At 51.5% G+C, this 22721-nt stretch overlaps 1 protein-coding gene across 2 annotated transcripts in view; it reads left to right on the forward strand.

Moving 5' to 3' along the window:
• The window catches only part of USP30 (ubiquitin specific peptidase 30), a 36295-nt gene extending 13574 nt beyond the window's left edge, over positions 1-22721 (forward strand). The window contains exons 1-13 of one of the 2 annotated variants that reach the window (XM_058656484.1): positions 3101-3297; positions 6168-6277; positions 7336-7518; positions 13248-13351; positions 15974-16072; positions 16588-16633; positions 18219-18313; positions 18887-18946; positions 19427-19513; positions 20051-20131; positions 20242-20461; positions 21511-21631; positions 22389-22721. In XM_058656484.1, coding sequence (XP_058512467.1) covers positions 3215-3297; positions 6168-6277; positions 7336-7518; positions 13248-13351; positions 15974-16072; positions 16588-16633; positions 18219-18313; positions 18887-18946; positions 19427-19513; positions 20051-20131; positions 20242-20461; positions 21511-21631; positions 22389-22653 — 1554 coding nt within the window. In that variant the 5' untranslated portion in view covers positions 3101-3214 and the 3' untranslated portion in view covers positions 22654-22721. Of the gene's footprint in view, positions 1-3100; positions 3298-6167; positions 6278-7335; positions 7519-13247; positions 13352-15973; positions 16073-16587; positions 16634-18218; positions 18314-18886; positions 18947-19426; positions 19514-20050; positions 20132-20241; positions 20462-21510; positions 21632-22388 lie in introns of those variants that run through there. The other variant, XM_058656485.1, reaches the window with a different exon arrangement.

The raw sequence follows: 22721 nt of genomic DNA on the forward strand, positions 1-22721 counted from the left end.
AGGGTCCCAAGGCATTGGGTCATCCTCGATTGCTTTCCCAGGCCACAAGCACGGATCTGGATGGGGAATGGGGCAGCCAGAACACAAACTGGTGCCCCAATCAGATGCTGGCCCTTGGAGATGGAGGATTAGTCAGCTGAGCTATTGCATCAACTCCTAAAATGAGGATTCTAATAAAGAACTCATTAGGGTTGGAGGATATGCTTTCAAGATGGTGCACTCACACAACTAGCTGTTTGGTCATGACTGCAGGCTGGAGGCCTCAGTTCCTTGCCACTGGGCTGCCCGACCGTCTTCCCACCACAGGAGCTGGCCTCACCCAAGCAAGTGGTCCAGGAAAAAGCAAAGCAGGAGCAATGATATCTTTTATGATCTGCCCTGGGAATTGACATGGTTGCACGTGTCAGCCTTGTTCAGTGTGAGATGGGAATCTAGCATGTGGTGATTTCAGGGGCTGTTGCACTCAGCTTCTCTCCATGCTGTCCACCCCCCAACCTTGGCCAGCATTCTCTGCAGAGAGTGGAGAGAACACCAACTCTGCCAGGACAGGAGAGGCTGGTTCCGGTTCTGCTCCTAAGGAACCCTTCATGACCTCTGCTTGCTCATCTGTCCAACGGAGCTGGAGTCTGGCAGCCTCTCCAGGCAGGGGCCTTTGCAATGAGAAAAGAGACCACTGCAACTTAGACCACTGTGTCACTCTGTAAGATCAGCTATGCTGAGAATCCAGGTGCCGATCACAGGAGTCCTGAGGGCGTTTTGAACAGGAAGTCTGTTACCATAAGGAAAGGCAGTCCAGTGGGTGAAGCTGCTCCCTGAGGTGTCCACATCCGATAACTCAATGCCTTGTTTGAGTCCTGGCTCCGTTGATGATCCAGCTTCTTGCTATAATGTGCACCCTGACAGGCAGCAGGTGATGGCTCAAGTACTTGGGTTCCTGTCACCCACTTGGGAGATCAGGATGGAGTTCCTGACTTATGACTTCCAGAGGGCAGTTGGAGGACAGATGAGCAGATGGGAGTCCTCTCTCTCTCAAGAATTTGAAAAATGAGACAAGACATGCAGTATGCTTAAAATACATGCAATTCCATTGGCTATGAATACTCTACATTTTACAGTCAGTCACTTAGAATGGACTGTGGGTCTGTGAGCAGATCTGCAGAGGGCTGAAGTGGTGGTTCACAGTGTGGGCTATAGGCTCCCTGAGGGTCCCCAAGACCCTCCCAGGCAGATATGGAGGTTGAGACTGTTTTCAAGGTGACACAAAGACAACCTTTACCTTCTTTCCTTCACTCATGATGGACGCTGGCTGCATCTAGAGACTTCCTGGTGTCTGAACAGGTTGTGGGTGTGTCAGCCAGTAGAGTCCACTCTGGTCAGGGTTTGGAGGTCAATGATGGGATAGATTCCAAAGGGACAGAGGTGGGCTTGGGAGCAGAGGAGGGGAATTCCCTACCTGGACTGTAGTGTTGGTTACATGACTGCATCTGCCCAAATTCATAGGCTAAAATCAAAGCTTATAGAAACTGTCCTTCTTTCTAAGGAACTAACAATGATGTCTCCATTTTAATTTCTGATGGGAGAAATAGATCGAGCCCACATGAACTGGAACTCACTCATTTTAGACCACATACTGGCATCTGAGATAAAGACATTCTGAGACCCACTGAGCTAATGCATTCATTGCATAACCAAAGCAATTGCAGTGCCTCTGTCTGGAGTTGGGTAAAGTGCAAAGAAAGGAAATATCTCTGGCTCTATCACTTTATCGGCTGTGCTGTTCAGTGCAGTTGCCACTGGCCACAGATAGCTAGGAGCACATGCAAGGCAGTGGTCCCAGTTGAGATTACCTAAGCACAAACATGGGGCCACTGTGTTGTCTCACTGATATGACAGCATTTTGAATACACTGGTTCCAGTAAAACACACTGTTTTCCCAACTTCTCATTTATTGATTTCCATTTCATTTGAAAGGCAGGCAGAGTGTCCTTCCATTTGCTAGTTCACTCTCAGAATGCCCACAGCTGCCAAGACTGGGCCAGACTCAATCCAAGGTGGCCAAGTACTCCGTTCTGGTGTCTCAGGTGGGTGGCAGGGAGCCAAGCACTTGAGCCCTCACTGTTGCCTCCCACGGTTTGCAGTAGCAGGGAGGTGGATCGGAAGCACCAAATAAACAGGGTTTGGAAAGAGGCTGGCATTCCTAGTGGTGATTTAGCTGCACTACCACATGTTTATTCTCAGTTGCTTCTTTCTTTAGTGCAACTATTAGAAAAATTTTTTTAAAGATTTATGTGTTGAGTTACAGAGAGAGGGAGAGACAGAGATGTCTTCCATATGCTGGTTCAATCTGCAAACGGCTGCATGGGCTAGAGTTGGGTGGGTCTGACTTAAGAGACCATGAACTTCATCTGCGTCTCCCAGGTAAATGCAGGGGCCCAAAAACTTGGACCATCTTCCGCTGATTTCCCAGGCCATTAGCAGGGAGCTAGACTGAAGTGGAGTAGCCGGGACTCGAACCTGAGTCTATAAGGAATGCTGGCACCACAGGCTACAACTTCACTTGCTATACCACAGCGCCAGCCGCTGGGGAAAATTAAAATTACCTAGGTGGGTCCCATTATATTTCTTTTGGACAGTTATTCTGGAGACAGACTTGACCACCGTTATGAGAGTCTTCCAAGCTGTGTCAAGAGACTTAGTACTTTCCCAAATTTTTCAGGCTTTCCAGGATGTAAAATGTGGGGAATATTATGGTTGGTGCGAAGATTAAATGTTGAATAGCCGACTTTTCCTTTTAGCCGTATCCCAGACACTTACGTCAACAGTGAATTTGGTAGGGAGGGGGCCTGAAAAATTTGTATCATGACCTAAGATCTCTCTGGGAAGCGATGCATCTGCATTTACGAATGGGGTCTTGGCAAAACTTAAAAACGACAGAGCCAGGGGGTGGGGGGTGGGGGTGAGGTATCTAGAGGCCTCCCTTAGCAACCGACGCCGACGCCCGTTGCTACGGAAGAAGGAAGAACGTGGTCCGTCAGCAACAGTTTCCCCGCGGCGGCTACTTCCGGGACGCTCGGGGAGCGCGTCCTTCGGCCTTCTTTCCCCCGAGTAGCTAAGCGGTGTCCGCGGGGTTCCGCCGCCGCGGCAGCCTGAGGAGCCCTGGGTTCCGCCGCGGGGATCGCAACGGGGGCAGCGGCGGGCCTCGGGCTCGACTGCCATGCTCAGTTCCCGGGCTGGGGCGGCGATGACCGCGGCTGACAGGGCCATCCAGCGCTTCCTGCGGACCGGGGCGGCAGTCAGGTGAGCTTTGAGGGGGGCGGGGCGGCGGGAGAGGCCAGGATCGGGGTTCCTAACTGGGCCTCCTCTGGCGGTCCTTGCACGTCCTAGTCGGGGTCCCCAGGCCTGAGTAGGTACTCCGGAGGCTTTGTGTCCAGGCCCGAGGCTGGGAGGGTGACGGGCCTTTCGGGGCCTCCAGTTCTTCGGCAATGGCAGATCCCCTGACCCCCTCAACTCCCGTCAGGAGCCAGTGTCACCCCACCATCCTCTCATTTTTCCCACGACTTCCTGGGCTCCTAGATTTGTCCCAGAGCCCTAATTCTGACAGTGCCACCTCGCCCCATCCTCGGATTCCTAGTGTCCCTGGGGCCTGCTAAGACCCCTGAGTCCTTCCAGTCACATGAATTGCTGATTTGCCCAGGGCCCCCCAGTCTTGTCAGGCTCCCCAAACCCGCCTTGATTCCCACAATCCTGCAAGCACAAGCCTCTCCCCGATCCCTGCCAGGCCCCCTCCGGGACCACCAGCTCTTGCCTCCACTGTCTCTTAGTGCCTTGTACCTGCCAGTGTTGCCTAAACCTGTGAGGTTCCCCCGGAGGTTGGGATCCCCAATCCTGTCAGGGCCTGCGTCCCTTTCCTGTTCCCCAGGCTCCCAGTGCCCACCCTGAGCAAGCATGGCCTGGTGTACAACAAGCTGGCTTCTCCCACGGCTGGGCACCCTCTGAGGCCATCCTGTCCAGTGCCCCCATTCTATGGTTGGGGAATGACCTTGAGGCAGCCTGGCTGGAGACCCCACAGCTGAGGAAAAGTCAGCTGTCTTTATGCCCAAGCCCCCCAAACTCTCCTTGTCCTTTTGCAAAGGAATGGAGTTTCCAGGGGAGTCCTGCCCATGCCCTGCCAAGGCTCCAGGTAAGTCCTGCCTCCCTTCCCTTCAGTGCCACATCCTTCAGTTCCCATCCTGAACTTCACCATTTGAAGTGCAGAGTTGGCACCACATGCTCCGACTCCCTGGGACCCATTGGCTGTGTTTCTGAGTTTGCCCGTCTGTGAAAATGCAGGTGGTGGTAGAATCCACTTGCTTGGGTTACTTGGAGAATGTTCCCACCTTGCTGGGGCCTTTGGTGAGAGTAGGTCACGTCCAAGCACAGGGGATGCATTAAGAAGCCTGTAGAGAAACTTCCATGAGTGGCCCTGGAATAATAATACTGACCAGCTACAGCAGCTAATGTGGGCGAGGGTCTCACCACATAGCCTCTGCGTCAACACTTACTTCATCCCCCGAGGTGGGCCTCGGGGTTGTCCCTGCTACATAAATGGGAGAGCGGGGGCTTGGAGGGTGACGTGGGGCCCTAGCAGACAGCAGAGCCAGGACTGAAACACATTCAAGTGATTTGGCTTTCTTCTTTGAAAATTATCTATATATTTTATTTCGAAAGATAGAATTAGGTGAAAACAGATCTTTCATCTACTGGTTTATTCCCTAAATGGTCACAACAGTCGAGGTGGGGCCGGACAAAGCCAGGAGCCTAGAAGCATTTGCCCCATGGGTGGTAGGGGCTTAAGCCCTTGGGCCATCCTCCTCTGCTTTCCCCAGTGCATTAGCAGGGAACTGGATCAGAAGTAGAGCAGCTGCGACTTGAGCTGGTGCCAGCATGAGATGCTGGCTTTGCAGGTTGGCTCATCCAGTGCGCCACAACTCCAACCCCTGACTCCACTGTATAGAATCAGTTGATTCTGAGTTAGAAGAACCAAGATGTGCTTGAAATTCAGTTATCAGCTGTGACACTAGGAAAATACTGATTGATATGACAGGTACTGTGATTCCTCTGAGTCTTCCTTGAGATGAGATCATAGCCACGTTTCCGTGGTGCTGATGCTGGTAAGAGAATCTCTCTCTCTCTCTCTCTTTTTTACACACACACACACACACACACTTTGGCAGAGGTAACTTTAGAGTGGTTGTTATTGAAATTTTTAGTGAAAGAATGACTTCATTGTGCAAATCTGGAATCAAGAAATCTTGAATTTTTGTTTTAAAGATTTATTCCAAAGAAAAGTCCCTTTATAAAAACATTTTTTAAAATATATTTATTTGAGATTGAGAGAGAGAGATATGTCATTCTTCTATGGTCTGATTCACTCAAATGATCGCAACCCTCAAGGCTGGGTCAGGCAAAAGCCAGAAATCCAGAGATCTTCCTCTGGGACACCCATATGGGTGGCATGGAGCATAGTACTTCGGCCACCTCCTGCCACCTTCCCAGGTGCATTTGCAGGGAGCTAAATCAGAACTGGAGCAGCCAGGACTTGAACCAGTGCTCTTGTCAGATGTTGGCATTACAGCTGTCAGCTTAACCCTCTATGACACAAGGCTGGACCCAAGAATTCCCTTTCTATAGAGAACCTACTATTGGCCGGGCATGGGATGTATCATTGGATAAAGCAGAAAGACCCTTGTCCTCAGAGACAGTGAAATCCAGTGAAGAGAGGTGGCCCACAGAGCAGGGGTGGTTTAGTACAAGAAGGTGGTAAGTATGGGAAGGGGAGTGAGGGAGTGAGCCCAGCAGTGAGCTTGGGGAGAGGGAACAGAGGCACAAAGGTCCTGAGGCTTTGGCTGGTGGGGTGTCCAGCATGGCTGAGGGGAAGAAGGGGACAAGGGGATAAGCAGGTGGAGGACCGGAACTCCTCCGAGGGAGACCAGGCTTTTGGAAGGTTGTGGTCTGACTTTCATTTTACACCCCGAAGCCTCAGCATTCCTGTTTTTTAAGACATAATACAGTTCCAGGACCTAACAAGAAGGTTGGGTGTTTGGGAGGTTAGTTGGACTCAATATCATGTCCTCATTGTGTTCCACTTGTGATGCAGTAAGATGGGTAAACTTGTGGTTCTCTTGCAGGTATAAAGTCATGAAAAACTGGGGTGTCATCGGTGGGATTGCTGCTGCCCTTGCGGCCGGGATCTATGTGATTTGGGGTCCCATCACGGAGAGGAAGAAGCGTAGGAAAGGTAAGAAGGCCCCTGTGTTGTGGGCTGCAGACTCGACCCAGATCTTTGCCATCTGCAGCCGGCCTGGGACTCTGCAATGTTTTTCTCCTTTTGTGTCGTCAGAATGAAGACTCCAGGTTTTATAGCAGCACTTTTGCTCTGACTCATTATTTACACTCTGGAGTAAAAAGGAGTTTTCTTCTGGGCCCCGCTCCAGGCTTGGGTGTGTGGCGGGCTTTGGAGCAGCTTTGGTATCTGTTGTCATGAATACGAAGATTGGATATTTGGTGGTGCATCTGAGTAATGACGTCACACATCTGCTTATCCTAACTTAGCTGCTAGTCACCAGGGCAGATTTTGTCTTAGTGTGTTCCTAAAAATTTGAAAATCTTTTTTTTTTTTAAACTTTACTTTAGCAAATGATAATGTATTTAACATTGATTAAAATTCAGAAAAAAGAGAGAAAAGGACCGATAGTCCTTGCAACATCTGATCATAGTTGATCTGGGAAAGCTAGAATTCATTATGCATTCTTTCCTTCTGTGCCTCTTTGAGGATATTCATAATAAGAATGGTCTTTAGAAGGATTTTTGACAGAAGAGAGACATTTGTCCAATGGTGTCTTTGCAGAAAGTCTGATTGCTGTGGGTACAGTGGAGTCTTTCCCCATGACTGGTGACTGTTAACACGGGAACAGAATCTCTGTCCCGGGAGACCAACAAGGGAGCCATTGTTTGCTTGTATCCTGGGAAGCTTTGGTTTCTTACCAAAGACGAGGTGAAGGCATGTTCCAGAGATTGAAGGAGAGCCCCGAAGAGGGGGTGGTGGTAAACAGTGCCCTCCGAACTTATAAGCCGAGTCGCCGCCAGTGCCGTAATGTGTTTCAGAAAGCATGAGGAGTTAGAGTCCGCAGGGAGCGGTGGCTATAGACAAGGCCTGGCCCCCAGAGCCCTGTGATTAAGACGTGGTTCTGACACAGCTTCTAGGCACAGGGTTGTGGCGTATGTGATGGACATGAGAGGAGAGAGCGCTGGTCCCCTGTGATGTGCCGTCTCTCCTGTGCCCCTGTTCTTTTGCAGGCCTTGTGCCCGGCCTCGTCAATTTAGGTAACACCTGCTTCATGAACTCGCTGCTGCAGGGCCTGTCGGCCTGCCCCACTTTCATCAAGTGGCTGGAGGAGTTCACCACACAGTACACCAGGGATCAGAAAGAGCCTCCGCCACACCAGTACCTGTCCCTCACCCTGCTACACCTGCTGAAAGGTACCCTGCTGGGACCGCGTGGAGGGGCAGGGCCTGGGCTGCGGGTGGGCATGGGGTGTTCTGTGCACGGTAACAGCTGCAGCCCAGAGTGCGGGCAGAGGGTTCAGGCAGAAAAAGATCATAAAGGTCTCAGTAGATAGCAGTGAGCATTTTTAGAAAGATGGAGCCATTTATTTTAAGAATCATCAGTTTAATAACAGCTGTTTAAGGATGGCGGGGGAAAGTCACTGTCATGCAGGTGTTGGTTGTGAGAAGTGCTCTGGTTTCAACCACACACTGAAGTTAAAAAATAAAAGCCTTGGCTGAAGACATCAGGTCATCTGCGAAAATGTATCTCAGGGCGAACACACATTCAGACATTCAGCTTGACCGTAACCAGAGAGAGAGAAGTAAAGTGAGAACTGAAGGGTTTGTAGTTCATCAGCAGGGATTAAACAAGTCCAGATGTTGAATGGCCTTGCTGCTGGGGCAGGACAGGGAGTGTCTCTTAGTGCCGCCTTCCAGGGCAGCAGCCGGAGCTGCAGCTCGTCCCCAGTCCTGTGGGTCCCAGGAACCCCACGTGTGGGATCTGTCATCTGGAAGTGGCTAAGAACACAGGCTGTGACGAGGGGATTGGTACAGATATGTTCTGGTTCATTTTTACAGTACAGTATTATGAACTCGTTAATTCTATTTAAGGGTAGTTAATGACATGTAAGTGTAGCATAGTATTTTGTTTGTTGACTTGAGAAAAGTATCTTTTACCACCTTGTTTTAAAAAAAAAAAGTTTTCAGTCCACAAACTACGTGAAATGCTGTCCACATGACGTGTGCTAGTGCAAGTTTAGGGTTCCCCTAAACGTGACCTCAGCTGTCATTGTTCAAATGTATGACCCAGTGTTGGGAACCACAGCCATCCTGGGGAAGCCACACCCAGAACATGCAAGGAGTCTTCAGGAAGATTGTGGGGGAAATGGAAGTTGACCTGCTTTCTCAGGTCATCAGCAGGGAGCTCGACTGGAAGTCAAGTAGCCAGGACTCGAACTGCAGCCCATGTGGGATGCCTGCACCACAGGTAGAACTTGGCCTACTCTGCCGTGGCACCAGCCCCTCAAAATATTTCTTAAAGTTTATTTTGGTTCCGTGTTTTCAAAATGAATGTAGTTTTTCCTAATATGCATTTTTTTGTAACTCTATTGAACAATTAAAAAAATATTTTTGTGGGGGCCTGGTGTGGTAGCCTTGTGGCTTAAGTCCTCGCCTTGCATGTGCTGGGATGCCATTTGGGCACTGGTTCATATCCCAGCTGCCCACTTCCCATCCAGCTCCCTGCTTATGGCCTGCGAAAACAGTAGAGGACAGCCCGAGGCTTTGGGACCCTGCACCTGTGTGGGAGACCTGGAAGAAGCTCCTGGCTCCTGACTTCAGAGATTGGTTCAGCTCTGACCATTGTGACTGCTTGGGGAGTGAATGAAAGATCTTTCTCTGTCTCTCCTTTCTCTGTAAAATCTGACTTTCCAACAAAAGTAAATAAATCTTAATAATAAATGAATAAATAGATGCATCTATAAAAAAGATTTTTGTGCCAAAATAAATCTATCTTTAAGATCCATTTTTCTACTTTAACAACAACAACAACAAAATCATTGCAGAGAGAACCTCTGGGATTATTACCCCAAGTGGCCACCAAGGCCAGCCTGAGCCAGGCCAGAGCCAAGAATTGTGAGCTTCATCCAGGTCTCCCGTGTGGGTGGTAGGGTCACCCATCCTCCTCTGCATTTCCTGGGCCTCCAGGGAGCAGCCAGGATTTGAACTGGTGCTATACTATGGGATCCTGGTATGGTGAATGCCAGGACTTGAACTGGTGCTGTAATATGGGGTTCTGGTATGGTGAGTGATGGTTTTATGCTCTGTGCCACAGTGCAAGCCCCCTACTGCTGCTTTCCAATATCTCTTGACATTTGAGAAATGATCTCTAGTTGTATGTGTCATGCAGGAATGAAAGCATTACAAGGGCAGCCGCGTAAGGTGGCCATTGTGTCACTGCTGTGTGTTGTTCGTGTTTCTTTTTTTTTTTAAAGATTTATTCATTTTTTTTTAAAGACTTATTCATTTTATTACAACCAGATATACAGAGAGGAGGAGAGACAGAGAGGGAGATCTTCCATCCGATGATTCACTCCCCAAGTGAGCTGCAACGGGCTGATGCGCGCCGATCCGAAGCCGGGAACCAGGAACCTCTTCCGGGTCTCCCACGCGGGTGCAGTGTCCCAATGCATTGGGCCGTCCTCAACTGCTTTCCCAGGCCACAAGTAGGGAGCTGGATGGGAAGTGGAGCTGCTGGGATTAGAACCGACACCCATATGGGATCCTGGGGCTTTTCAAGGCGAGGACTTTAGCCGCTAGGCCACGCCGCCGGGCCCAAGTTGTTCGTGTTTCTTTGTGTGAGCTCCCTTCCCCCACCCTACCTAGAGCTCCTGTTGGTCAGCCTGTAGCAAAACTATGTGTGCCCTGACCCCTGGCCCCTGGGAAGCACTCACCCACCTGTTGTCTCATGAGTTGGACTGGTCCAGGGACCTTGTCAAGTGGCACCATACACCTGTCATTTTCTGACCAGTCTCATGTAATGTGATGACCTCCTAGTTCAGCCATGTCATGGCATGTGTGGGAGTTCTGTTTGTAAGGCAGAATTCCATCATGTACAGGCACAGCATTTGGTGTTGTGGCCATGTGGGTCGTGTTCAGCTTCGGGCCATTGTGAGTCATGCTGCTTCAGTTCTTTGGGGTTTATCCCAGGAAGCGACATGGCCGACCACTGGTTCGTGCTGTGTGATGTCTTTGGGAGCTGCCGTGCTGTCTCAGCAGAGGCTGTGCCATGGTGCCCTCCTCCCAGCAGGGCGAGTCACAGGGGTCCCTGCTTCCTTCCTGACACTTGTTGAGCTTCCTAGTGCATCAGAAGTGCTATCCATTGTTTCCATTTGCTGTGGGAGGTGCCATCCTGTTGTGGTTTCATTTGCATCTCCCTGACAGTAAGTGGCACTGCAGACTTTCTCGTGTGTATTGGCCATTTCTGTATTTTGGAGAAACCTGTTTCTTTCAAGTCCCTTGCTCATTTCATTGGGCTTTTGTGTTTGAGCTTCATGAGTTCTTTATTCTGAATATGAATGCCTGACTAGATTTGTACTCCTTGTTGTCCTTCGAGCAGCACGGTAGCCACAGCTGGGCCAGCCTAATCTGTTTAATGCATGACATCCAGTCCTTGACATGCTGGGCTGTGGTGAATGTAGTTGGACACGCCCCCGTTAGACATGTGAGCACCTGTTTGTCCAGGGGAGAGATTCTGAAACATGAAGTTGTTGCATTGTAGGCTGGGAAAGTATTGGTGGACATTGCCACATCACCCTGCACATGTGGGACCAAAGTGGGTTAAAGAAGACATTGGCGCTTTTCCTGGGCTGGCAGGAAGGCTGGCTAAAGGATGAATGAGAAGGCGGAAGGTACGGTTCTTTTCCTGACTCTGTGCCCTTTGTTCTGCAGGGCAGAGGGCTAGCCCTGGGCTAGAAGCGCACCTGTGTGGTCAGTGCCAGCTGCCAGGGCCTGTCCTTCCCCTGGTCCACACAGAGATGGGGGACCTAGCAGTCATACTGAGAGCCTCAAGAACCCCAAGCCTTGAGCAGGATCTCTCAGGTTCTCTGCAATCAGAGGAGAAGCAGCCTGGTCCACTTTGTCTGAAGTCACTGAGACGATGGACTCCTGCATCTGTTTCTCCCACAGGCTGACAGAATGGTCCAGGGCGACATCACTGTGGGAAGGGCAGAGCAAGACTAGTGGGCAGGGCACTACTCTCTGCTGGCCACATCCAGCCCGCTACTGTTTTGTACATTTTTTTAAAAGATTTATTTATTTGAGTGGTAGAGCAATACTGGGAGAGGGAAGAGCGAACGAGCACATGCAAGAGCATGCAGAAGATATTTATTATTTATTTTTAACAGTTTATTTATTTTTATTGGAAAAACCAGATCAGATTTGCAGAGAGAAGGAGCTACAGAGAAAGATCTTCCATCCACTGACTCACTCCCCAAATGGCCACAATGGCCAGAGCTGACCAGATCCAGAGCCAGGAGTTTCTTCTGGCTCTCCCACACAGGTGTAGGGTCTCAAGGCTTTGGCCATCCTCCACTGTTTTCCCAGGCCACAAGCAGGAAGGTGAATCGGAAGTGAAGTAGCTGGGACACAAACTGGTGCCCCTTTGGGATCCCAGAACTTGCAAGATGAGGATTTAGCCATTGACCAGGCCCAGAAGAGATTTTTTGGCTGGGTCAGATTGACTCAGGAACCTGTCTCCTGTGTGAGTGAGTGACAGGGACCCAGGGACTCAGGTTGTTGCTGCTGGCTTTCCAGGTGTATTAGCAGAAAGCTGGATCAGAAGCAGAGCAGCTAGACACATCATGAGACAGGATGCCGGCATTCAGCTGCCGTGCCACAACCCTGGCATCTGTGCATGCCGTTTCACCAGCACACAGCCGTGTCCATGTGCTCAGGTGTGGTCTGTGGCTGCTTGGGTGCCAACAAACACAAGAGCTGGGACATTGCAGCAGATACCTGTGGCCTGCCAAGCCCCCTCGTTCTAGCCGAAAGAGTGCCAAGTCTGGTCTCTGTTGTCATTTGAGTCACAGAAATTCACTAGCCCGTCAGGTTGGTTTTTCGTTGATTTGGCTTGAGCCTACGGATGCTGAAAAGCACAGCTCTCAGAAGAAGAGCCTTTCGGCTGCCACAGGCAGCTCGGGGCTGTCCTGTGACCAGGGACAGGCATGCAGACAAGTGCAAGCCAGGGTTGCGGGCCATGAGGGTTGTGAGGGAGGGCTGCCAGAGGAGCGCAGCTGGGCATGTGGGTGTAGACCAGATGCCTGGGTAAGGGTCCCGGCCCCAAGAGCTGGGAGATCAAGGTGTTTCACTCAGAATCTCACAAGCAGAGATTGATTGATGGTGACAGTTTAAAGATCCATTTGGGGACAGTGCGATGGCACAGCTGGTTAAGTTGCCATCTTAACCTGTACCCCATACGGGATGCTGGTTTGATTCCTGGCTGCTCCATTTCTGGTCAAGCTCCCTACTGATGTGTCTGGGAGGCAACAGATGTTGGTTCAAGTAGGCCCCTGCCAACCCATGTGGGAGACCTGGCCCAGGCGCCATCTATTGTAGACATGCAGGGAGTATAACAGTGGATGGAAGAGCTTGCTTTCTGTCACCCTGCCTCTGAAATCAGTCTTTTTAAAAAAGTGCTTAGGGAGGGACAATGAAAGAGAGCTCATGCCGAAGTTAGTATTTCTGCCCTTCAGTTCTCACTTCACTTCAGTGGACTGCACTGTGCACTTTCTGGTTAGCTTTTATGCTGGTGAATTTAATAATTGTCTTGTGCCCGGCCCCATGACCTAGCAGCTGAAGTCCTTGCCTTGCACGTGCCGGGATCCCATATGGGCACAGGTTCTAATCACGGTGGCCCTGCTTCCCATCCAGCTCCTTGCTTGTGACCTGGGAAGGCAGTTGAGGATGACCCAAATCCTTGGGACCCTGCATCCGCATGAGAGACCTGGAAGAAGTTCCTGGCTCCTGGCTTCAGATCGACTCAGCTCCAGACAGAGAGAAAATCGAAAAAGATCAAAAATCGGATCTGCTTTTCCAATAAAAAGAAATAAATCTTAAAAAAAAAAGAAGAAAAGCTTACTGTCGTACCCTTTTGTTCTTTGCAGCTTTGTCCTGTCAAGAGGTTACCGATGATGAGGTCCTGGATGCCAGCTGCCTGCTGGATGTCCTGCGGATGTACAGGTGGCAGATCTCTTCCTTTGAGGAGCAGGTGAGCACAGCATCAGACAGATGTGGCCAGGAGGATGCCGCCTCCAGCAACATCGGGCCTTACCTGACTGTACATTTTGGACAGCCTTGGCGTCTAGCGACCTCCTAGGCCGAGGGGAGGAACTGCAGCTCTTTTTGTGTTTGGTTGGGCAAGGTTAGCAGCATCAGGCATCCACACCCAGTGGCCAAAGAACAAACCTTGTTTTTTTTTTTTTTTTTTTTTGGTTCCCGAGTGACTTCTCACTACAGTGGACGACAGGGACCCTTGGGTCCATTAGGAAAGAAGCAGGTGATGTCAGCTGCTGAGCCTTGTGGCGCTTGGTGTGCAGGGTGAAGGGAGGAGCATGTCTGCCTGTGCTCTCCTCCTCCAGGGAGGCATTCCGGGCTGGGCCCCTCAGGCACAGAGTATTCTAGAATACTGGAGTATTCTAGAATTCTAGAATAGTATTCTAGGATGCTGGCTCAGTGGTGACATGTAGAGAAAGGCCAGGAAACCAGTTACTGGGGGCTGGTGCCCAGTTGGGGAGCTGGTGACAGAGGCGACAGAAGTCAAGCATGCATGCTGGGAGGCTGGGCAGGGCAGGCCATTTGTTCTGTGTGCAGGGCAAGCAGTGGAGGGCTTTGGCCAGTGGACTGGTGTGACCTTTTAAAAGGACGGACTCCAGGGCCAGAATGGGAGCCCAAGCAGGGGGCACTGTTGTAGGGGTCCAGGCCTGGCTGGCACAACTGGTAGGCTGAAGCTCTGGAGCAGAGATGGCACCTTCAGTGCTTCTTGCTGATTGGCCAGGGTGGAGGGATGCAGAGGCAACTTTGGCTGTTTGGTCAAGGAGGGCCGGCCTCCCTGATGAGAGACCTGAAGGAGAAGGGGCAGCCACGTGAAGATCCAGGCATAGCCTCACGTGACGAGTCAGGCGTAGCCTGCTGTGGAAATGAATTTGGTGTTCTTACAGCTGGGCTGGAGCACAGACGGTGAGGGACAAGAGCGCAGACAGTGGTCGGACTGCGGGAGCTTTGCAGGCCAGAAGGGCTGAAGGGAAAATTCAGCTGACTTTGATTTGATTGTGAGGCAGCGATGCAGAGCTGAACACAGACAGGCAGATGGAACTTGCATCCCATTTTTGCTCCCCAAGTACCCACAACAACTTGGCAGTGGGGGAGGCTGGAGCCAGGAGCCATCTGAGTCTCCCACCCAAGTACTTACCTGCTGCCTCCTGGGCTGCGCATTAGCCGGATGCTGGAATTGAAAATGGAGCTGGGCTGGAACCCTCCAGTATGAGATGTGGACATCCCACATGGCATCCCAACCGTTGCTCCACATGCCTGCCCCTTGTCTGCCTTCATAAAGATGACTGTGTGATTGTGCGGAGTGAGTAGGAGCTAAAGGCCCTGGGCGGCTGAGTGCCACCAGAGGCCCCACCTCTGCCAGGACAGGGGTGTGGTGTTGCCTTTTTTGTTGTTGTTGTTATGATCAGCCATTAGAGCCAATCCTTAATGAGGATCCCCTATTGTGCAGTCTGGTAGTTCTATTTCCAGGGTCAAAGACAAAAACATTAAAAGCAGGGATACAAGTAGCTTTTGCAGACTCCTGGACACAGCTGCGTCACTCTCAGTGACCAGAGTAGGTATAACCCTGGTGGCCTTGACTTTCTACATGACCTTAGTGAAGAAAGGAATTTCAGCACCTGCCACATCCCCACAGGTGCTGAGTAAAATAAGACAGTCCCCAAAGGACACACTCAATGTGATGCTACTCCTGCAAGGTGCCTGGAGAGGTCAGACTGAGGCTGAGGCAGAGAGGTGGTGTTACTGGGGCTGGGGGTGCAGGAGTGGAGTGTGAGTGCTGTCTGGATGTGGACTTGGAGTTGGGAAGATGATACCTCTGAAGATGGACAATGGAGCTAGCTGCACTGTGCTGTGGTTGCTTGATAGCATGTAACCACACTCTTAGAAATAAGCAAGATTGGGGAAAAAAAAAAGAAAAAGGAATAAACAAGAATGGGGTGGCATCATTGTGCAGCAGGTTAAGCCACCACCTGCAATGCTGACATCCCATGTGGGTGCTTGTTTGAGTCCCAGCTGCTCCATTTCTCATCTAGTCCCTGTTGATGGACATGTGGAAACAGCAGAAGATGGCCCAAGTGCTTGGGTCCCTGCACCCATATGGGAGACACAGGTGGAGTTCTGGACTCCTGGCTTTGACTAGGCCCAGCTCGAGCTGCTGTGATCATTTGGGAAGTAAACCAGTGGGAAAGAAAGTAAGCAAGATGGTTCCTTGTGTGTACTTTCGCACAATTTGAAATGTTTTGAGATTGGGTGGAGTGGAGGTCAAGGCCATCTCAGCTGAACAAACCCAGGCTCAATGGCCGCTAGTGTGAAGGCAGCTGCCACCTTTCTGCCCACCTGTCTGCTCTCAAGTCCCTGAAACGAGTCTTCTGAAAACATCTAGGGCCTGTGTGTTTCTGTGCATGAGCTGGGCTTTGAAAAAGTAGGTGACAAACCCTGCCTCCAGGAGGTGTGTGGGCCCAACTGGTGGTGCGTGGGCACAGAGGTGGTGCACACCAGCAGCTGCTTCTGACCCTCCCCTGCCTCGCGAAGCTTCTGAAGGATGCTCTGCCTTTGACAGGATGCACATGAATTGTTCCATGTCATCACGTCGTCGCTGGAAGATGAGCGGGATCGCCAGCCGCGGGTCACACACTTGTTTGACGTGCTTTCCCTGGAGGTGAGCCTTAGTGCCCGTGGCTGATAGAGCCAGTGCAGCCTGTGCCTGGTTACCGAGGGCAGGAGGCTGAAGGAGCATCTTTGCACAGCCTTCAAGGCGGGACACCATACAAATCAGCATGGGAGTGGGGCCAGGGACAGTGCTCAGTTGTGCCCAGAGCAGTTGGTGACCTTGGTCAGGGGGGTGTCTGGGGCTCTCTCAAATGATTGAGAGATGTAGTTCAGGTTGGTTTTAAGCAGAACCAACCACATGATTCCTTGCTTCTCTGCAATAGTGTCAACATTGGGCAATTGATATGCCCAGCAGAGGGGAGCCACACCAGAGTGAGGAGATGGGTTTTCCTGGCTGCTTCCAGGTACCCACCAAAGTAGGTCATTGGTACCGCTTTGAGCCCTTGGCTTTGTTCAGGGAGTTCTGAGCCCTCTGCACAACCACTCGGCCAGTGCAGGGCTTGAGGGGAGGTGAGGAAGGGGACTGTGAGAGGTTTTCAGTCTGTTTCTTTTCTTTCCAAACAGCAACAGTCTGAAGCAATTTCTAAACAGATCACCTGCCGCATGAGAGGTAACTATTTCCTGGTGAATTATGGTGCGTGGGACCTGTGCTTCTTGGATAGGACCATGACTTGTCTGTCTGAACTGGTGTTTTCTCCTGGCAGCCTCCAGGGCGGCCTGTCCTTGCAAGAGAACTTAGGTTTTGAAGCCAGGCTTCAGTGACTCTCTCGGGATCCATTCATACCCCAGCCCTCCTGGTTTCTGTCTCAACAGACATATTTGTACTTAAAACAAGGGACTTCTCTTTTTCACCTCTGTGAATTGATCCTGGAAGCAACTTTGTAAACCCTGCCCTGTCCTGGCCTTAGCAGCTCTGCCAGAGCCACCTTGCCTTGCAGTTCCTCAGTGTCTTGCTGAGGCCATAAAACAATGAAACCTAAGAATTTATTCTTTTGTGCAGCAAAGGTAATAGGAACAACTGGTTTGGCACCCATGCTGTTTGCCAGGCATCGCAGTACCTCATTTAAGTCCTTGTGACAGCACTGTGAAGCTGGTGACTCCGGAAAGGGTGGGCAATACTTCTCCCCCCTCTGCAGCCCACTGAGGCCCCCACTGGGGAAAAGATCTCCAGTGGGTGGAGCCCACAGGAAACCCAGCCTGGGGCTGCTCTGGGGGCCCTAGGTTCCCAGCAGTGCTTGGTCCCCTGGCTCCCAGCCCAGCTAAGTGACAGCCCCGTTCTTCAGCTCTTGATTTTTCTCTGTGAGTCACAGCCTCGTCTCACCGTGTGGAGGAATACTCTCCTGTCTCTGCTCCGACCTTTACAGCATGCATTTATAAAAACAAAGTAGAAGTCAAAAAACAAACCAACCCTGGAAAGTATGAATTCTTTTTTCAAATGTGGGTGGACCCATTATACAGAAACCACATGTCAGGACTTCTGTAGACTCTCCAGAAAAGAAATGATGTGTCTTTAATGGAAGTCAAGGCGGAAAGGTATTTTCAGTGTGTGTGTAGCACATTTTGTCTAAAGAGGGAGTTTTAAAAATTTGTTTTTAATTAAGATTATTTGAAAGGCAGAGAGAGGGGAGAAAGAGCTCCCATCTGCTGGTTCATTCCCCAAATGGCCACCATAGCCAGGAGCATTAGCAAGGAACTAGATCGGAAAAGGAGCAGCTGGGACTTGAACTGGTGCTCCGATATGGTATGCCAGTGTCTTGGCTCAGCCTGCTATGCCACAGCATCTTTCCCCAAATGGGGAGTTTGTGGGCCAGTGTTGTAGTACAATGTAACCAGTTAAGCTGCTTCCTACAATGCTGACATCTCATATGAGCACTGGTTTGAATCTCTACTGCTCCACTTCCAATCCTGCTCCCTGCTAATGTGCTTGGAAAAGTAGAGAAAGATGGTCCAAGTACTTGGGCCCCTGCCACTTGTGTGGGAGGCCAGGATGACATTCCAGGCTCCTGGCTTTAGGCTGGCCTGGCCCCGGCTGTTACGGCCATTTGGGGGGAGAACCAGCAGTTGGAAGAACTCTATCTCTCCTGTCTCTGAAACTCCGCCTTTCAAATACATAAATCTTTCAGAAAACTGTAAAACTGTAAGGGGGCTGTGCCTGGGGACCAAAAGTGGCACAGCCCGAGACGTTTGCTTTCTAGGGTCACCTCACCCCATGGCCCCTCCCTGGAAGTCTCAGCACCCCTTTCACGGACGACTCACGAGCAACATGGTCTGCAAACACTGTGAACACCAGGTAAGGGCAACCCTAGGGCAGGCTCACTCCAGGCCAGACTTGCTCTGTTAGGATTCCTGGGAGAACCTGGAGGGTGACCTCCAGCGGGGTGAACCCTAGCCAGGTTACCCTGACTTTACCAAAAGTAGGAACCTTGGCCCTGTTTTAGCTGCCATTTTGCAATGAACAATGTACTATGAACATTTCTCCACATAATTACATGTTTTTCTGCTGCATTATTTCAAATACACCTTCCAGTTTGGGGGTGTGCCATACTTGGCCAGTGCCTACACATTCCAAGTGCTCTCAGAGGTTTCCTGTCAGGCGTGACAGCGGGGTGCGTATCTGTAGCCATGGCCCTGACTGCTCCCCTGGGGTAGAGTCCCCACGTCACTGTGTCTGGTGTGTCATCCTTGCTGCAGTTTAGCAGAGCTGTGACTCTTGTATTGATTTGTAAGAATCTACTCAGAATGTGATGCTTTGTCAACAGTGGCCATCTTAGTGTTGAACTCTCTCACGAGTGTGTAGTCCTGCCCCCTAGAACTCTGACTTGACCCTAAGTGCTTTGTGGATTTTCTGCAACATTTGTTTCAGAGTCCTGTTCGATTTGATACCTTTGATAGCCTCTCGCTAAGTATTCCTGCTGCCACATGGGTAAGTTGTTGGACTTGAGTTCCCCTGGATCTGTTTGGGCGGTATTTCCATCAGAGGGACTCAGGACCACTGTATACTGGGACCACACCTGGCTGAACCCCGACTTGGCTCTGGTGGCATCCCCGCCTGACTACAACGGCTGTGGGGAGGGAGGACACAGAGGTAGATGCTATGTTCTCGCTGCAAAAGGTCTCTGAACATCCAACGCCTACACACTGCTCCCAAATTCACACATCCCTGACAGCTTGCGAGGCCACAGTTTGCTGCTGTGCTGTGTCCTTTAGCTTGCGAGTCGGTCAGTAGTCAGGTGGCCTGGGCTCACCGTTTGCCCAGGAAACATCACACTGTGACCCCAGAGCTTTATTCTACCCCCATAAAAGCCAGAAAGAGGCCTGGGCTCCCCTGGCCCATGCCCCACCATCGCTGTAGTTTTGGTTTAGCTCTCCTGTGAGTTGCACTGAGTTGGCCTTCTCACTGTAGGGACATCCGCTGACCCTAGACCACTGCCTTCATCACTTCATCTCGTCCGAGTCTGTGCGGGACGTCGTGTGCGACAACTGCACGAGGGTGAGCATCCAGTCCAGGCCGTGGGCTCCCTGCCAGCCTCTCCCAGGCCGGGTTCCCTAAGGTCTTGGCTTCGGTTGGTTCCACCTACATGTAATGGATGGAAACTGGTGGCCGACAGGCTTCCATCTGTCTCTTTCCTGGATGAAGTTTCATTCCATCCCTGAGCATTTAAAGGGAAGTATTGAGTGCCGTGCTTAGAGGTGGGACATGCACTCCCCAAGTTAAGTGCCCTCCACTTCTGCCTGACTCCCACACAATTGGTTTCCACCTTTCAAATCAAGAAGCACTAGGAGTTGCTGAGTGGAGTGGAGTTTTTGAAAACAGAAACAAATAGAGGACATGGTAGTGGCAGAGTTCTCGTGCTGAGTTTTCTCTGCTGCTTGCTTCCGGCCAGCCCGGGGCTGACGGGAGGCAGTGGGAAGAGTTCCCCAGTAACCAGGCAGAGCTCAATGGAGTGGCATGGGTGCCTGTTGGGATCCGCAGCTTGCAGCATATTATTTCGGAACTGGTGGCCAAGCAACAAAGGTTCTGTTTCAGATTGAAGCAAAAGGGACGTTGGATGGGGAGAAGGTGGAGCACCAGAGAACCACATTTGTTAAGCAGTTGAAACTCGGGAAGGTGAGCTTCCTGCCCCAGTGTCTTTGCTGTGGGGGGTGGGGGGTGGGGGGGATGCCACATGCTGTGCTCCAGAGCTGACTCCGCCCTCTGGACTGCTCTCCCCACCCCAGCTGCCTCAGTGCCTCTGCATCCACCTGCAGCGGCTGAGCTGGTCCAGCCACGGCACGCCCCTGAAGCGGCACGAGCACGTGCAGTTCAACGAGTTCCTGATGATGGACATCTACAAGTACCGCCTCTTGGGCCACAAGCCCAGGCAGCCCAAGCCCGAGGGGAGCGAGAGCCTGGGGCCTGCGATGGAGCTGCAGGAGGGGCCGCCAGCTCCCAGGGCAGGTGTGTGCCCAGGAGCTGATGTTCCAGGGGCATCTGGACTAGAGGGAGGGAGTCTGGCATCTCCACCGTCGGGTCCACAAGCACAGGGCCTGCACAGTTGCAGCTTAAATGCTGGAGACCAGCAGGATGGAGACTGCTAAAGTGAGGTTAAGGAGGCCCCATGGGGAGGTGGCTGGGCTGCGTATAGTATCCCCGGTATCCCCAATAAGAGTGGGCAGAGCATTCAGGAACACAGCCTCACTGACCACGGGATGCTAGCTTGCCACATTGCCACGAGTTGCTTTTCCTTTCTCCCCACGCTGTTGTTTCAGCCCCACGGGAAGTGTGGGCAAGTAGAACCTCCCCACCTGTGGGCTGCTCCTACCCCTCCCCTTACTCCCCAGGTTCTTTTCAGAGTTAACATTTTGGAAAGACCACATTTGCCATTTCTTCCCAGGTCCCTGGGTGAACTGTCCCCCCTAAAACAATGGGACTGGGTTGGGTCCTGGCCCTGTTTTAAGCCACAGCCTCTGCTCCCCGAGGCCTTCTCTCACAGGCTCGGATGCAGGTTGGCTCATGTTCAGAGTATGCTGGACAGCAGGCCCCGCAGAGGTGAGCAGAACAGAAGCACCTGTCATCTCTGCCATTGACTGCACGCAGCTGTGGGCTGCCACTGCCCGAGCCTGTGACGGACTTTTAGATAGGACACTTAGACAAATGGTTCTCACAGCGGAGCAGTTTTGTCACCAGGGAACATTGGCTCTTTTGGTTCTCACAGTTGGAGCAGGGAGTGAGCAGGGCATGTAGCCTGGGCACACAGCACTTAGCCTGTAGGCGCAGAGGAAGGGCAAGGCTGGGTTCTAAGGCCCATGAGCGAGCCCGACTGCGATGCACTGTCGGCAGACACATGGAGCCCTGCAGGCAGGTTGTCGGCCTGGACCTGGCTGTCGCATGGGCGCTGCCTGTTCAGGGTTAACCCGGCTGTTGTCTCTGGAGCATCATGGGAAGTGGATGCTCAGGGCAACCACAGCCACTGCTCAGCCTGCTGGTCCTGCCCCCTCCTCTTGCAGTTCTCAGTCAGCCAGGGACTCCCAAGCCCCAGGTGTTCATGAACGGTGCCTGCTCCCCTTCTCTGCTGCCAGCCCTGCCTGCCTCAATGCCCTTCGTGCTGCCCGTGCTTCCCGACTACAGGTGAGTCGCTGTGCCCAAGCATGTTCCCATTCCCTGTGCGCCTCGGTTCCTGGAAGCCTCTAGAACTAGCTTCGTGCAGACATGGACTAATGAACATTTAGAGAGGAGCTGTTCTCTTTCATTTTCAGGTGCTTTGCAGTATTCTATATTCCCATCGATTTTTATCCAAATTGGAATTCACTTTAGAATTACAGAGGTGTTGTGGCACAGCAGGTCAAGTTACTGTTTGCATTACTGGCATCCCATGGGGGCACCAGTTTGAGTCCCAGCTACTCTACTTCTAATCCAGTTCCTTGCTAATGGGCTGGGAAAGCTTCAGTACTTGGGCCCTTGCCACCCACATGGGGAGACTCAGATGGAGTTCCTGGCTTCTGGCTTCTGGCTTTGGTTTGGCTCTGCCCTGGGTATTGCAGTCATTTGGGGACTGGACCAATAGGTGGAAGATTTCTCTCTCAGTAACATACTGCCTTTCAAATAAATAAATAAATCCTTTAAAAAAAAGAAAGAATTATGAAAGTACATATATCTGCATATATGTGTGTACATATGTGCACCATCTACCTGTGCGCATGTACCTGTTTGGTATTCCACGTATGCTCGGAACTCACACCTGCCTGGTATGCTCCTGTGGCCATGTCCTTTAATGGCCTCTGTATTGACCCCTGTCATTTCACAGACAGGATTCCGTTTTTCTTTACTGTCAATGACCCCCTTCTCCTGTGTGTATAAACCACTGGCGTTTGTTCCTACCCCTCAGCTCTTCCATGTACCTCTTCCGGCTGATGGCAGTAGTCGTCCACCACGGAGACATGCACTCTGGACACTTTGTCACTTACCGACGGTCTCCGCCTTCGGCCAAGAACCCACTAGCGACCAGCAGCCAGTGGCTGTGGGTTTCCGATGACAGCGTGCGCAAGGCCAGCCTGCAGGAGGTGCTGTCCTCCAGTGCCTATCTGCTCTTCTACGAGCGCGTGCTGTCCAGGGTGCAGCGCCCGAGCCAGGAGTACAAGGCTGAGGAGTGACTCAGGCCCTGGCCCAGAGCCAAAGCTGACGGCGCCGTCCACATGTCCTGGAAGAAGGCAAAACTGTC

Source organism: Ochotona princeps, chromosome 29 (assembly GCF_030435755.1).
Source record: "Ochotona princeps isolate mOchPri1 chromosome 29, mOchPri1.hap1, whole genome shotgun sequence".
Lineage (NCBI taxonomy): Eukaryota > Metazoa > Chordata > Mammalia > Lagomorpha > Ochotonidae > Ochotona > Ochotona princeps.